The 15,144-nt window shown below is 41.4% G+C and overlaps 1 protein-coding gene across 1 annotated transcript in view; it reads right to left on the reverse strand.

Annotated features, from left to right (window-relative positions):
• The window catches only part of EML6 (EMAP like 6), a 374,873-nt gene that overhangs the window by 69,332 nt on the left and 290,397 nt on the right, over window positions 1-15,144 (reverse strand). The window contains exons 25-28 of the mRNA XM_039531367.1: window positions 8,605-8,693; window positions 7,247-7,423; window positions 6,924-7,125; window positions 6,212-6,338 (exon numbers count right to left, since the gene is read on the reverse strand). Of these exons, the coding sequence (XP_039387301.1) occupies window positions 6,212-6,338; window positions 6,924-7,125; window positions 7,247-7,423; window positions 8,605-8,693 (595 nt within the window). The remainder of the gene's footprint in view (window positions 1-6,211; window positions 6,339-6,923; window positions 7,126-7,246; window positions 7,424-8,604; window positions 8,694-15,144) is intronic.

Consider the following 15,144-nt stretch of genomic DNA (forward strand, 5'->3'; position numbering starts at 1 on the left):
TACTCCACTGGCTTTGCCTGTGCTGTCTCTACATAGAGCTTGGATGTGTGGTGAAAGCAGGGCACATTGCAACAGCGGGATGGAGTTCAAAGTCCCTGCTCACTCTGCTAGTGGCAATTCAGCTATCATAATCAACCCTCTTCTTATAGCCTCTTTCCCATGGAGGGGCAAGAACAGTTGGGCCCCTCGCCTTCTACATAGGGAGGGAAACAGTGGAATAATTCTGCTTCCCCACAACCCTGCCTGAAGAGAGAGGTGGGATCTGATGGCTCCCTTTGGAGACAGAAACATCCACCTGGCTCCCTTCCTCTTGTCTGTGGGAATGGGGAGGGAGGAACTTTTCTGTCTTGGGGGGCAGGGAGCTGAGGAGAGGCACTTGAAGGCTGGAACCCTTCTGCTCCTCTGAACGATACCATGGAAGGTACTCTTGCCTGTCTACTGCTAGTGTTAGTGCACGTCCTGGTGTGTGAGTAGTGTGTGTGGATGTTGGCATATATCTGGTATGTATGGGTGTGGGTGAAGACTGTTTATGCTTGGGTAATGACATGCATACAGGTGCATGGCTTAGGGGGTAGAAAGGAAGTGAAGACTGATGCAGGAGTTTGTGGAAAGCCTATCTGAGGAAAGGAAGAAAAACTGTGTGATGGAGAATGGGGAGGTGGTCACTTCACATTTTATTTGAGGACCTATTAAAAATGGTTAAGCTCATGGTCCATCAAACTGGATCATCATTTCACCACTGAAATCTCAGCCCTTCTTCCCTTTTGCTTTTCCAAAGGCTGAATGCAGAGGAGTAAACCAAAGCCACAAAGTCTACCCTCCTTCCTCAGATATGGAGAAAGTCACCTTTCAACACTTTCAGTTTTCATTGGCAAGCAGTAGGCTGAAACCAGGCCTCCACTGTGATAAAACATTTTGTTGCTAGCCTGCTGAACTGGTTCAGCTCAATGTCTTGTCAGCTTTCTCAAGGAGTAATCTTTTCTAAACTATGGAGCTTCAGCACCTTCATTTGTAGTAGATGTAAAGAATTTTTGTGACTGGCTCCATCAGTGCTCAGTGCTATCCTCATTAATCAATGCCGGGGATGCCAAGCCTGGAAGCTCCTGCTATGTCGAAGAATTGAGGCCTTCCTAGCCATTGGCAAGAGAAAACTTGTAGGTTTTTTATTTTGTATAGTTTGTTCTATCTCCAACTCTTTGTATTCTTGCAGCCCAGCATCTTTAGGAAGCATGCAGAGTGTGGTTGGACATGTCCCTCACAGACTGGCATAAATGTTGAATCTTGAGCTCGGGAAAAGAGTATGACTGGCACAGCTATGAGACTTGCTTCCAAATGTCCTTGGAAGTTGTTAGCTCCCATCTAGCCTCTCTGGGCCTCCTCTGATGTTTCCCAGACATCTAATACAAAGTCAGCCTAGCAGACCTGGAGGTTCTACATCAGTGTTGCATGTATCAGCCAGATCGGTCCCAAAGACAGACCTCAAAAAACCCCTTTCGGCCATCAACAGACAATTCATCAATTTAATCTTAATGTATAAAGGCTCTAGAATTTTTGATGACTTAATGCACTACTCTGGCCATCAATACCAAATCCATGTCAAGTGAAGCTTTGCCTGCTCTGCACTAATGGAACTCCACTTTATACTTGACTCTGTCTTTTATTCCTGACATAAGAAGGTCCATGACTCTGCTGAGGCAATTGAAGGTGTGGTAGCAACAGATGTATCAGATCTTTGACTGAAGAACACAGCAAGAAATAATGAACAGCCTGATGTGTTCACTTAATTTGTACTGAAAAGTTTTGCACTGATGTATTGAAATCTAGTCTCAGTTCCAACAATACTGTCAGCCCTTAATATCATGGGAGCATAAAATGTAATGGAATTGAGGCTTGCACCCCTATGTCTCAGCTTCAACACACTTTGTGTAGTGGTGAGCTCTAATGCCATCAGCAGATCCTGTACCATTGGCCTCAGAGAAGCAGGTGTCTATGAATGCTTCAAATACCTTGACATATTTGGCCATTGACCTTGTAAATTGTGAACTCTGTCCTTGAGCTCGGTTAATACGTGCCTAGGTTGCATATAGGAACATAATGATGAGTAGTGATTAGTATTTTGGGAGAATTCATAATTATTTTTATTGTAATTGTATTGTTTGATGGGCTCATATAAAACCAAACTACCTAATTCAGACTGAAGAAACTTTTTATCATAAAATGTATGAGTCATATTTATTTGTCACTTGTACATATAACTCAGATGAACTAAATGTGTATCAAATATGATTTGCATATGTTTAACACATATTTTTATCCAGTAAGCTACATATGAAATGTGTGTGATCCACAATAAGGTAGTAAATACAGATCTGCAAACTCCATGTATATAATATGTGATTAAAGTAACCCAAACCATACCTTTTGTGAAACACATGGAAAAATGCAGCTCTTAATTTGCATGATAAGGGATTTTTAAAAAATTTCAGGTAGCTGTTAAAATGTAATATGCTAGTTTTGATTATTAGACAGAAACAATAGCTGAAGAACACACAGAGCACAACAGGTGGGGGATTTTGTAAACTACGATTGTACTGCCTCAATCTCAGGCTGGCTGTGTGGTGGATTGTCCTCTGCAAAGGTTTACAGCAGCTTGAGTGGTGTTCAAATTTATACTGATTGCCAAGAAATTATTATAACAGTTGGGGACTACTGGAACAAAGCACCTCCCTTCCCTAGGCCGTGTTGCCTATCACAGCCACAGGCAGGGGGAGCGGTATAGGAGCAGGTCTACTGGCTCTGCTTCACCAGAGAATCTCTCTGCTCTGGTCTGATTCTCCCACAGCTAACTGCAGCAGTTGTAATGTTGTTTTGTATGGATGAATAGCACAAAGCAATCCAAATGTGGGGGGAAATCTGGGCCAATATAATGAGGAAACATGTATCTCCTATGCCACCAATCATTAATGTAATGATGAAGATTTAGTAGTCTTGTAAACAGGGTGGGTCAGATTCATGGGTATGCCATGGCTACTTTTGATGCGTCAACAATGCAAAACAGGTGTAAACCAGACTTTTAGTCAGTTAAACTGAATATACAGCTATTTTGTATCACCCAAGCAGCATAAGCAGCCAGAACATATGAGGGAATGTGGCCCAGTATATTTTGGCATTGTGTTTTCTGGATCCAGTGTGGTATTCCATGCATACTACTGACTTAGGTCTATTCTCCCACAATTAAAACTTAACATTTCTAAATGAACCTCAAAATGTTGATGTGCAGTAGGTATCATTATACACATTTTACAGAAAGATAAAATGAAGTACAAGGATTTTGTTACTAAGAAAGAAAGTAGAGAAGATGTACATATAGTAAAAGCAGGGGGGGAAATGATGCCCAAATGTGAATTTTTAAAAACACATGAACTCTGGGCCTTCATGTCTTTGTTCCAAAAATTGTGGGTCCCAAAATATGTGGGCCAAAATTTTGAAATTCAGGTTCTTTGGATTAGGTGCCTATATTTTCATTTAGGCACTTAAATAAATGGCCGGGTTTCTGAGATGTTGGGCATCCAGAGCTCCCATTAAAGTCAATGGGAAATGTAGGGGATTTTAAGTGCTTACATATAGATATAGGTGTCCAATTTTAAGCATGCCGGGATGAAAATTTTGGCTGTGTATTTTGCAATGAATTATTGTGTTCATTCTGTGCAGCAGGAGGTCTTGACACAGGAAAACATCTCTAATCAGGAAGGGCACATAAGCATTTGTTTAAATATGTGCTTAAGTCTCATTGATTTCAACAGAACTTAAGCAAATGCTTAAGTGCCTTCCTGAATAGAGGTGGATTTAAAAACAGATTTAGAGACTTTCCAAAATCAGGGCCTAATATAAGAATCTAATTTTTTTTAAAGTAGTATACTAAATAGGTCCACCATATAACCCATCACATCCTTAAAAACAACAATAAAAGCAGCTGAACTACATGCAAGAAAATTAAGCTGAGAATAGAATCCAGAGTTCTGACTGAGTCCTGTGCTCTAACTAGTAAATCACAAAAATACATATCACTAATCCATTTTAATTTCCAGTGTATCTGATTTCTATTTCCAGGTTTGATGTCCAATTTGAAGTCCCACATAGCACACACTGCATTGCACTGCAAATGCCACATAATGTATGGAATATTTGGGCTCCTTTAAATATGGAGTCACCTGATAATTGCCAAGTAGTTATTAACCTACTCTTTTTTCTATTTACTTGCAAGAACTACAGTAAATAACAAAACTATGCCCCCCAATTTTTTATTGGTAGGTGGTACTAATTACAAAATAAAAATAAATTATGACACTTCCCTGAGGCCCTGTCCCTGCCCTGTCCCTTCTCCAAGGCCCTCACTTCCCTCCATCGCTTGCTCTCCACCACCCTCACTCAGTTTCACTGGGCTGGGGCAGGAGGTTGGGGTGAAGGAGAGAGTGAGTGCTCTGGCTGGGGGTGTGGGCTCCAGGGTGGGGCCAGAAATTAGGGGTTCAGAGTGTGTGGGGGAGAGGGTTGGAGTACAGGAGGGGGTGAGGGCTCCGGCTGGGGGTGGAATTTCTGTTTTTTTAGGGTTTTTTTCTTAATTAGAGAATTACCTTTAAAAAAAAAAAGATGATGAAGGTTGCAAAGTCAAGCACTCAAAAGTTAGTGAGGGCTGAGAGAGTAAAGCCCAGAACTGCTGGGTTCAGTGTCCTTGGACTGGGACCCGGAATACTGGGCAGGCCAGAGTTCCCCTACCAGCCACTGGGGAAGAGGCACCATCAGGACAGTGCTGGAGAAGGCAGCCTGAGATGGTTTGCGTGGAAGGACTTTGGGTAAATCTCTATGTGAGACTGTCCTGGGAAGCTCTCATTGCTAGTGGTGCCTCCCCTTGGCTGTCCTGGGGATTACCTCTGCCAAGCATCACACCCCTATTTGATGATGTCTTCACACATCCTATCTCACTCCACAGCCCCTCTCACTCCAAGAACTGCAGCCTCCTCTTCATGATGATCTTCCAGCCAGGTCACTACATGGTTTCCTCTTCTGAGTCATCAGTAGGGTTCACACCTTTAGATCCACAGCACAGACTTTTACCACTTGAGCTAACATAGTAACTGGTAGCAGTACTAGAGTGTTATCCTCCATGTGGATTAGCCACATACTTTGCCAGTGCTTTCACAGCAGAGTAATGCCAGCGATTTGCTCAAAGCAGAATAATGTAGAAAGTCAGGACTCCTAGGTTCAATACCTGGTTCTGTAGGGAAGCATGCTGTAGTGGTTACAGAACAAACTCTTCTGTCCCTGGCCTGTCTCTGTTCCCCTCTGCTCCACCTTGATTCCTTTCCCACATCCCTTTTGCTACTTCTCATCCTCTGGCTTCTGGAACACCCCTCTCTCCTTATCTTCCTCCCAATTTCTCACCACTCTGCATTCCTATAGGACTACTTCCTCCTTCTTATTGTCTTATTATGGAAATGGTCAGGCAACCTAAACTATAGGTGATGCTACCGGTTCCATATTTTAAAACAAACACACGCTAATTAAGAGAGCATACAGCAGCCAGGGGAATAGGGGAATTCAAAAATGCTCACAAGGAATTTATAGGATATAAGGCTGGTACTGAAACCAAATGCATAGATGAATGGGAATATTTTTAAAGAATAAATATTTAAAAAAAATGAGCATCTTCACCAACGAGCACAGTATAGTTCAGATCTGACCTTTTTATTCACATCCTAAACCACTCTTGAAGGCAGACTGCTGAATTCTATGGTTTAATGATAAGGACAAACATCCTCTAGAGATCAAGATGAATCAAGTCAACTCATTTAATTTGAGATTTGATTTGATTTCACCCTGTAATTTTGAATATGTAAGTTCACAAAGACTAGCAGGTATTACTTCCTATTTGGGGGTGCCTTAAGTTTACTTTTTCACTTCATATCTAAAAGTAAGACTGTACACATGAATTTGGAAAAAAAAAAGATTGACACCTCTGTGGTTAACAAATAACCCTTCTCCACTGCCCAAGGCACACAAACATATCCCCAATTTAACCCACGATGCACTGGGACATAAGAATTTTAAAATGCTGTCTTGTCAATATTTATAACAGACTTTTTTTTAGTTCAATAAAAGGAAAGTCAGAAGAATTTATTGAATATATGGAAATGAATGCCTTTGCATGCCATACCTTTCCTCAACTGAAACCTCCTTCAGCTGCTGGTGTGGCTTTGTGCCTTCCATTTCTCGGATGCTTACTGCATAGATCTTTGTTGTATAATCAATAGCCTTTTCTCTTGCAACATCACTGTCATAACCTTTAATAATGTGAAAAATAAAATGACACCTGTGTAGTTTGTTTTCAATTTTGTATTGGAGAAATAAGAAATAGAAAGATCTGCAACAACAGAAGCAGTCTAAGGCCCGGTCTACACTATGGAGGGAGGGGGGGGTGTCGACCTAAGATCCAACTTCAGCTACGAGAAGAGCATAGCTGAAGTCGACATTTCTTAGGTTGACTTATCTCGCGTCCTCACGGCACGGGGTCGACTGCCGCCGCTCCCCCGTCAACTCTGCTTCTGCCTCTCACCACGGTTGACTACAGGAGTCGACGGCAGAGCGATCGGAGATCGATTTATCGTGTCTACACTAGACACGATAAATCGATCCCCGATAGCTCGATCACTACCCGCCGATCCAGCGGGTAGTATAGACGTACCCTTAGGTCCTGATCCTACAAAGACTTACATATAGTTAACTTTAAGCACATACTTAACTTTAAGCACATGAGGAGTCCCATTGAACTCAATGGTATTCCTCACATGCTTAAAGTTAAGAACGTATGTGAGTCTTTGTGAGATCAAGGCTAAATTTAATATGTATTTTGCATATTCTTCTTTTACCTCCATCCTCTTCTGCATCAGTATCTGACTCCTCACTGTCAACCAGTTTACTCTCTTGGATGCCCACAAACTCTCTAGTCCAGATCATCAAAGCAGTATCAGCACCACCTACAGTCAGTAGCACAGAATCATTATGTAACCATCGAACGTTGGTTACATGGGCACTATGACCCACATACTTCTTGAACTTTGCATGTTGCCCCTGCAATATAAAGAATACACGTTATCACTTAAACTATTAATTTTTCATTTTCCTACAGAAATTTTCCCCACTTCCCTTTCCAACGTGACTTCTAATCTGATGAGTAAATACTATTTATTACCTTTACAGGATATGAAAAAAGCTTCACAAAACCAAAGTCATCTCCTGTAGCTAACAGTGAACCATCTTTTGTAAGAGTAGCTGCATTTACAACAGTGACATCACTATGCATGGGCCAGATTCCTTCACAAGTAGGACCAAGAACACATGTCCAGGTATCCCATTCAATCTTCTCTATCTGGAAACAAAAATTCCCAAAACAAAGTAATCTTGACAAATGTCCAATACACTGCTTGAGTTGTTACATTTTTCTCTTGAACTACGATACTAACAAACTTGTTTTGACAGATCAACTTGCATATGGGCTTGGCCAAAATAATTTTTTGTTTTTGTTTTTGTTACCTTACAGTGTGTTTATTTCCCGATGATTAATGTTAAATATCATTTATGTCCTATATTAAAATTGCTATACTACAAGGTAGAGTTCCTGGAATTTTACTTTTTTGCTATACATTTGTTATTCTCCAGGGAGAGATCATTGATCATTATCATTTGGATTTAAACTGTTTAGAGATTTTTGGAGGTGATGAATATTGGCAGCGCTCATTAAAGTTATTGAGAGTTGCAGGTGTTCAGCATCCCTTAAAAATGAGGCCACACGCTTTTAAAAGTAGCTTCCTAAATTGCACTTAAATTGCCTGCCTACAGATTAAATACAAAACACATTCATGCAAAGAGATTATGTGGAATTACTTGTCTGGAATGCACAAATATATATTTGCACATAAATCCTTCTTCTAAAAGAACAAATGGATGCACCTGCAGATATTGCAGGTGATGGAAAATTTGGTGTTTGTTGCACTCATGTAATTTCATTTTGAGATTTATTGTCAGAATTTTAGTAAATCAGCACTTTTTAATCTACTTTTCAACTTATTTCAATGGGAGAGAAAAGTTAGTTCAATGCCAAGTCCTTTTGAAAATCTCCCCCACAATATTTACAATATTTGATCAGATCTGAATTAAAGCGCGTATTTGAAATGGATCTAATTCTGAAATACTAATGTTTGTTAAGTGCTTAGACTAATGTAGCAGCTATAAAAGGTATGATACTGAGTGATTAAGCAGTTCTAATTATATCCATTATAAGGATTAACCTTTGTATATGTAACATCTGTATGTTATAATACTTACAAAGGCCTACTTCACAGGGCTGTTGTGAAAATTCACTAATGTCTGTGAAGCACTTTGTAAACTTAGAAGTGCGGTAGCATAGGGGAAGGAATATGAAGTAGACATGCCATTTAAATAAGTAATACACTAATTTTCAGCAGTATCATATAACAACATTCACAATATAAAACCTTCAAGTTAGTACTGAGTGAAGTAATCAGAAAATGTAATTAGTATGATCCATACCTCAGCAGCTCTTATAATATGTCTTTTTCCTCTTGGTGCTTCAAAAAACAGTTGTTCTTTGGCACCAGAATTGACTTGCAATAACTTTCCTGTATGTGAAATATAAGTTTATTATTTATTTTGTACATGATTGGAATATTATGAAGTGCCCTTTTTATTGAGTGATGAGGTGTTATGAAAAATTTGAATGCACATCCTGCATAGGTATTTGTGACAAAATGATAAGCATGACCTACAGAGCATTAATATAAATACAGTCCATCTGTATTTGTGACAAAACGATAAACATGACCTACAGAGCATTAATATAAATACAGTCCGTCTGTATTTATATTAATGCTCTGTAGGTCATGCTTATCATTTTGTCACAAATACGTATTCATTATCATTTATTAATATAAATTCAGTTTCTAAAAATGGTTGTTTAGATACTATTCACAAACAGTAGAGTATGGGCCAAGTCACGCCTGGTGCTGAGTAGCCTCAGAGGTGCTTAGCACTTTGGTGGATCAAGTCCTAAATGTGAGATTTCATATAATCATATAATAATCATATATATGATTATTTTACAAGATGGCTGTACAGTGATTTAAAAAAAGTTATAAATCTCTCTGTCTCTATTCAAGCACTGCCCTATACAAATGTATAACAAACAATCCTTGAATACAAACATTACAAATGTGATCCAAATTGTATGCTAACAATTAGGCAGGCTTATGTGAAACTGAATGTACATTACTTCAGAGTGGTAACTGTGTTAGTCTGCAAACCGTGTTAGTCAGCAAAAACAACGAGGAGTCCTTGTGGCACCTTAGAGACTAACAAATTTATTTGGGCATAAGCTTTCATGGGTTAAAACCCACTTCATCAGGTGCATGGAGTGAAAAATACAATAAGCAGTAATATAATAAATACAATACAATAAACTGTATACAATACAATAAACTGTATATATATATTACAGTTCATGAAAAGATGGGAGTTGCCTTACCAAGTGGGGGGGTCAGTGCTAACGAGGACAATTCAATTAAGGTGGAAGTGGCCTATTCCCAACAGTTGACAAGAAGGGGTGAATATCAACAGAGAGAAAACTACTTTTGTAATGCTAACGAGGCCAATGCAATAAAGGTGGACATCGCCCATTTCCAACAGTTGACGAGAAGGTGTGAGTATCAGCAGAGGGAAAATTACTTTTTTTGGTGACCCATCCACTCCCAGTTTTTATTCAGGCCTAATTTGATGGTGTCCAGTTTGCAAATTAATTCCAGTTCTGCAGTTTCTTGCTGAAGTCTGTTTTTTAAGTTTTTTTGTTGAAGAATTGCCACTTTTAAATCTGTTATTGAGTGTCCAGGGAGACAGAAGTGTTCTCCTACTGGTTTTTGAATGTTACAATTCTTGATGTCTGATTTGTGTCCATTTATTCTTTTGCATAGAGACTGTCTGGTTTGGCCAATGTACATGGCAGAGGGGCATTGCTGGCACATGATGGCATATATCACATTGGTAGATGTGAAGGTGAATGAGCCCTTGATGGTGTGGCTGATGTGGTTAGGTTCTATGATGGTGTCCCTTGAATAGACATGCGGACAAAGTTGGCAACGGGGTCGTTGCAGAGATTGGTTCATTAGTAAGCCATTGGGCAGGAAGGGGAGAAACAGAAAAAAATAAACAGTTTGAGTTTTATGATATAACTGAAGCAGCAAGAAAGGCAGATTTCTAAAATAAATCTATTGCTGAAAAGTTACAGGGGTCCTGTAGGCCACTATAAAATGACTCTTGATTGATAAAGAGCTGGGATGCTCACGGTCTGAAAGGCTTCTTCACCCCTTCACATTGATGGAGGAAAAACAACATAAGATAGCTGACCTCTGGCAGCACTAGAAATCTGCCACCCTCCCCTACTTCCTGTGCTAGAGCCTTCAAGCAGGAGCAAAACATTTTCTTACTCCTAGGCAGAGACTGGGAATATATTTATCAGCTTCCTGTGTGCTGCTTGGATAGTCTGCCCACATGTCATCAGGACCAACACCCTCCAGTATAAGTTTCAACCAGAAATTGAAGGCAGCACCCACAAATTTAAAATTTGGCAAAAAACTAAGTTATTTTTTAAAAATCCACTTGGGAATTTATTATAAAAGAGGTTTTTCAGTATCTAAATAGTGTGGTTTGATAAGGGAAGCAGTTATTAACTAAGAAACACTGGATCAGATCCTCGGCCACTGTAAATAGTGTAGTTCTAATGGAGTCATAGAATCATAGAATATTAGGGTTAGAAGAGACCTCAGGAGGTCATCTAGTCCAATCCGCTACTCAAAGCAGGACCAACACCAACTAAATCATCCCAGCCAGGGCTTTGTCAAGCCAGGCCTTAAAAACCTCTAAGGATGGAGATTCAACCACCTCCCTAGATAACCCATTACAGTGCTTCACCACCCTCCTAGTGAAATAGTGTTTCCTAATATCCAATCTAGACCTCCCCCACTGCAGCTGAAGACCATTGCTTCTTGTTCTGTCATCTGCCACCACTGAGAACAGCCGACCTCCATCCTCTTTGGAACTCCCTTTTGGGTAGTTGAAGGCTGCTATCAGATCCCCCCTCACTCTTCTCTTCTGCAGAACAGTACGAGGCTATAGATTTTAAGGCCACAGGAGGTCATCTAGTTTGATTTCTTGCATAACTAGGGTCATAGAATAATCCCTACATGGCAAAAAATAATGAGTGAAATTCTATCTACTGGGGCGGAGGGGAGTTACATTGCTGCCCATCACTGTAGTATCTGAGCATCTATTTTATTCTTTTCTACTATGTTGAACACTATGACCAAATCACTTGTGGATGAAGTAGACAATATCTTTTGGGAAGCCATGTTGCTTTCAAGACCATTACAAATACAGAGGGGAAGGGGGTAAATCAGCATGAGCTTCAGGGAAAAGGCAAAAGATGTAATGGAAAGGAATGCTAGCCTACATCTTCTAAGCAGTAGTAGAAATAATGGGGAGTAAAATCAACAACAAAAAAGGAGCTAGTGGTATTCTTTCATATGTGTTCCTTCAAAATCTCGACAGATAGATCATCTCCAAATAATTGTAAAGATACTTAAAGAGATTTCTTAGAGAGTGTCCCTATTCTTAAGACAGGCATTATCCACTATACATGTTGTGACACGAGGCTCTCTGGTGCCCACTGGCAAAGGGTTCACTGTTCTTTACAAGCAACTCCTGTCTCAAACCTGAGAAACTCACTACACCAAATACACCACTTTCACTGTATTTATCCATGAAGGGTAATATATGAGGTCTTTACTGAAAGCTCGCAACTTATCAATACTCATAATCATTGTGAGATGTGTGTATGGGTAATATTTAAAGAATAATGAAACTATATTGAAAATTATGCCCTTACAGTTTTGGGGTAAAAGTGAGTCACCAGGGAATCATACGTCTCAGTGATGGCCCATTCAAGCAGGAGGGAATTGCTATCCCTCCCTGGCTAGCTAATTATGTAATGTATTGTTTGATTGCCCATCTTTGCACCAACCCATAAAAGTCAATGGAAAAACCTCAAAGATAAACTATAAAAACATCAAAACCACTTGGAAGTGAAAAGGAACAATATGAGAGCAGGGGGGTTGTCCTGTCTGTGAATAAAGATTCAGTAGATAACAGGGTGGAAAAAGACACTCTGGGACCATTCACTGAGGAAGTACCTTGATGAGCAGGGGTGCTTCATGAAAGACTGAGTTCTAGCTCCTTGGGGCTAGCAAGTGCTGCCAAAGATTGAACCTTTGGAGTAAAAAATTGCTTTATTAGGCCTTGTCTACATTACAGAGTTTTGTCAACAAAAGTCAGCTTTCGTCGACAAAACAGTGGAGCTGTACACACTACAATACTCCTTTTGCTGACAAAACTCTTCTGCTTCACCGACAAAATAAAACCACCTCGATGAAAGGTGTAGAGCTTTTTGCGGCAAAGTTATATAGACCAAGTGTCAGTGTAGACACAGCAGCAACCACCGTATGTAGGAGACAAATAAAGATTGATTATCTTTCAGCGAGTATGTTTTTATTAAAAACCAATTAACAACATACAGAAAACACTTGGTGGAAAGTCAGATAACAGTGAAGGACAGTGTCCTGATATAGGCTCCCATAGCTGTGTGTCACTCCAGCTATCATTTTGGAAGCTGTCTGAAGGGGTGGACAACCAGAGGAACTGAGACAGCCAGAAAGATGCAAGGAATGGGTGGGAGGACTTTGGGGAGGGCATGGCAAGCAGTTCTGTATCAGCTGCAGGGGGGCTGAGCACAGATGTATTCTGTTTACAGTGCGGTTAGGGACTTCAACATAGAATCATAGAATATCAGGGTTGGAAGGGACCTCAGGAAGTCATCTAGTTCAACCTCCTGCTCAAAGCAGGACCAATACCCAACTAAATAATCTCAGCCAGGGCTTTGTCAAAAACATCTAAGGAAGGAGATTTCACCACCTCCCTAGGTAACCCATTCTAGTGCTTCACCACCCTCCTAGTGAAAAAGTTTTTTCTAATATCCAACCTAAATCTCCCCCACTGCAACTTGAGACCATTACTCCTTGTTCTGTCATCTGGTACCACTGAGAACAGTATAGATCCATCCTCTTTGGAACCCCCTTTCAGGTAGTTGAAAGCAGCTATCAAATCCCCCCCTTGTTCTTTTCTTCTGAAGACTAAATAATCCCAGTTCCCTCAGCCTCTCCTCAAAAATCATATGCTCCAGCCCCTTAATCATTTTTGTTGCCCTCCGCTAGACTCTTTCCAATTTTTCCACATCCTTCTTGTAGCGTGGGGTCCAAAACTGGACACAGTACTCCAGATGAGGCCTCACCAATGCCGAATAGAGGGGAATGATCATGTCCCTCGATCTGCTGGCAATGCTCCTACATATACAATCCAAAATGGTGTTAGCCTTCTTGGCAACAAGAGCACACTGTTGACTCATAAGCATCTCTTCCATCACTTTTATCATCCACACCTGGCTGAAATTTGCTCCTGGCTCTCCTTACTGTTCTGCCTTCGGGTTTCTAATTTTCTTTTACAGTCTCTCTCCATGCCCTGTGTTCTTGTTTTTTGGGTCTGAGGATTGGACCACCTCTTGAAACATGTCCTTCTTGCTCCTCCTTGGTCACTTCCTTATCAGGTGGAGGCGCTGAACTTGTGTGTAGGGGGTTCCCCAGAAGGCCATATCTTCAGAAGCACAAGAAACAATAAACAGAGCATGATTGTTAATGCACATACAGCATCGAATCATAACAGTAAAATGCACCCCTTTTCAAATTTTAATTAGTTTCTCAGTGTCCCTGGCAAGCACACAGCTCAGTGAATGCCCTAACCATGGTGAGTTCACCCAGGAAAGGGGCACTCAAGATGGGGCAAAAAGTCTAGGTCAGTGGTACCCAAACTGTTGGGCGCGCCCCCCTAGGGTGGTGCAGTGGGCCCGGGCCAGCAACCCTGGGAGACAGGGAGAGAGTGCCACTTTGCCCTTAGTTCTGCTTCAGCCCCAGTCCCCACCGCCCAGACACTAGAAGTCTGATTACCCGCAGTAACCGGCCTCTGCCACTGGGGGGTGGGAAGAGCAGCAACCATTGCTGGATCCTGGAGGAGCACTCAGGGATGGCTTAAGTGTGGCTCCCCCTCCCCTGTCCTGCCCCATTCACCCCCTCACCGCCCACCCCGGCTCCTCGGTGGGATGCGGACCAGGTAAGGGAGAGCAAGTGAAAAAGTTTGGGGACCGCCGATCTAGGTGTTTTTTTAAGGGGATCACTGCAGGCGACTAGGGGCAATATTGTAAATTCTGCCACCATTTTCCGCAGGTCATTGAAGCCAATATCTTACTCCTGAGGGTAAGCAATGATGCAAGGGTGCATCTCCTGTATGCGTGCAGCTTCAGACCAGGTCCCTGTGCTGCTTGCTGTATGCAACTTTGGTCCCTGCACAAATGATTGCCGATTGGTGCCGGAAAGTTTCCTACAGTGGAGGAAGGAACAAAGCAGCTTTGCCAAGGAACTTTCAGCAGACGGATTGACGAGTATCTCCAGGAAAGTTTCCTAGAGATCTCTCTGAGGATTCCAGTGAACTCTCACTGTGCATTAACACATTGTTCCGTCCTACTGTGTAGCTGCACAGGGGAATGTCCAGCACACACAAACACAGCTAGTCTTGTACATTTCTATCCCTTAACCCACTTCTAGTATATAACAAAGCAAAGGATAGCTCTACATCATATAACTGAGCAACATCAACTCAAAAAGATCACTTACCAGAGTTCTCCTCCCCTGCATCATGTGCACCAGAGACAGAGTGCTGGGACTGGCTCAAACCCTCCTGGGTCAAGAAGAGGTCCTGTCTTGCCACAGTACTGGATGACCCAGTCACCTCTCCCATCTTGTCCTCCAACGTGACCTCCTCTTCCACCACTTTGTCCTCTAGGTTGAATCCACTGTCCACTGTCTCCAGCTCCCACATCCCCGAAGTATCCCCAGGTCTCCTGGCAATAGAGGTGGGGTT

The sequence above is a fragment of the Mauremys reevesii genome, linkage group 3 (genome assembly GCF_016161935.1).
Source record: "Mauremys reevesii isolate NIE-2019 linkage group 3, ASM1616193v1, whole genome shotgun sequence".
Classification (NCBI taxonomy): Eukaryota; Metazoa; Chordata; order Testudines; family Geoemydidae; genus Mauremys; species Mauremys reevesii.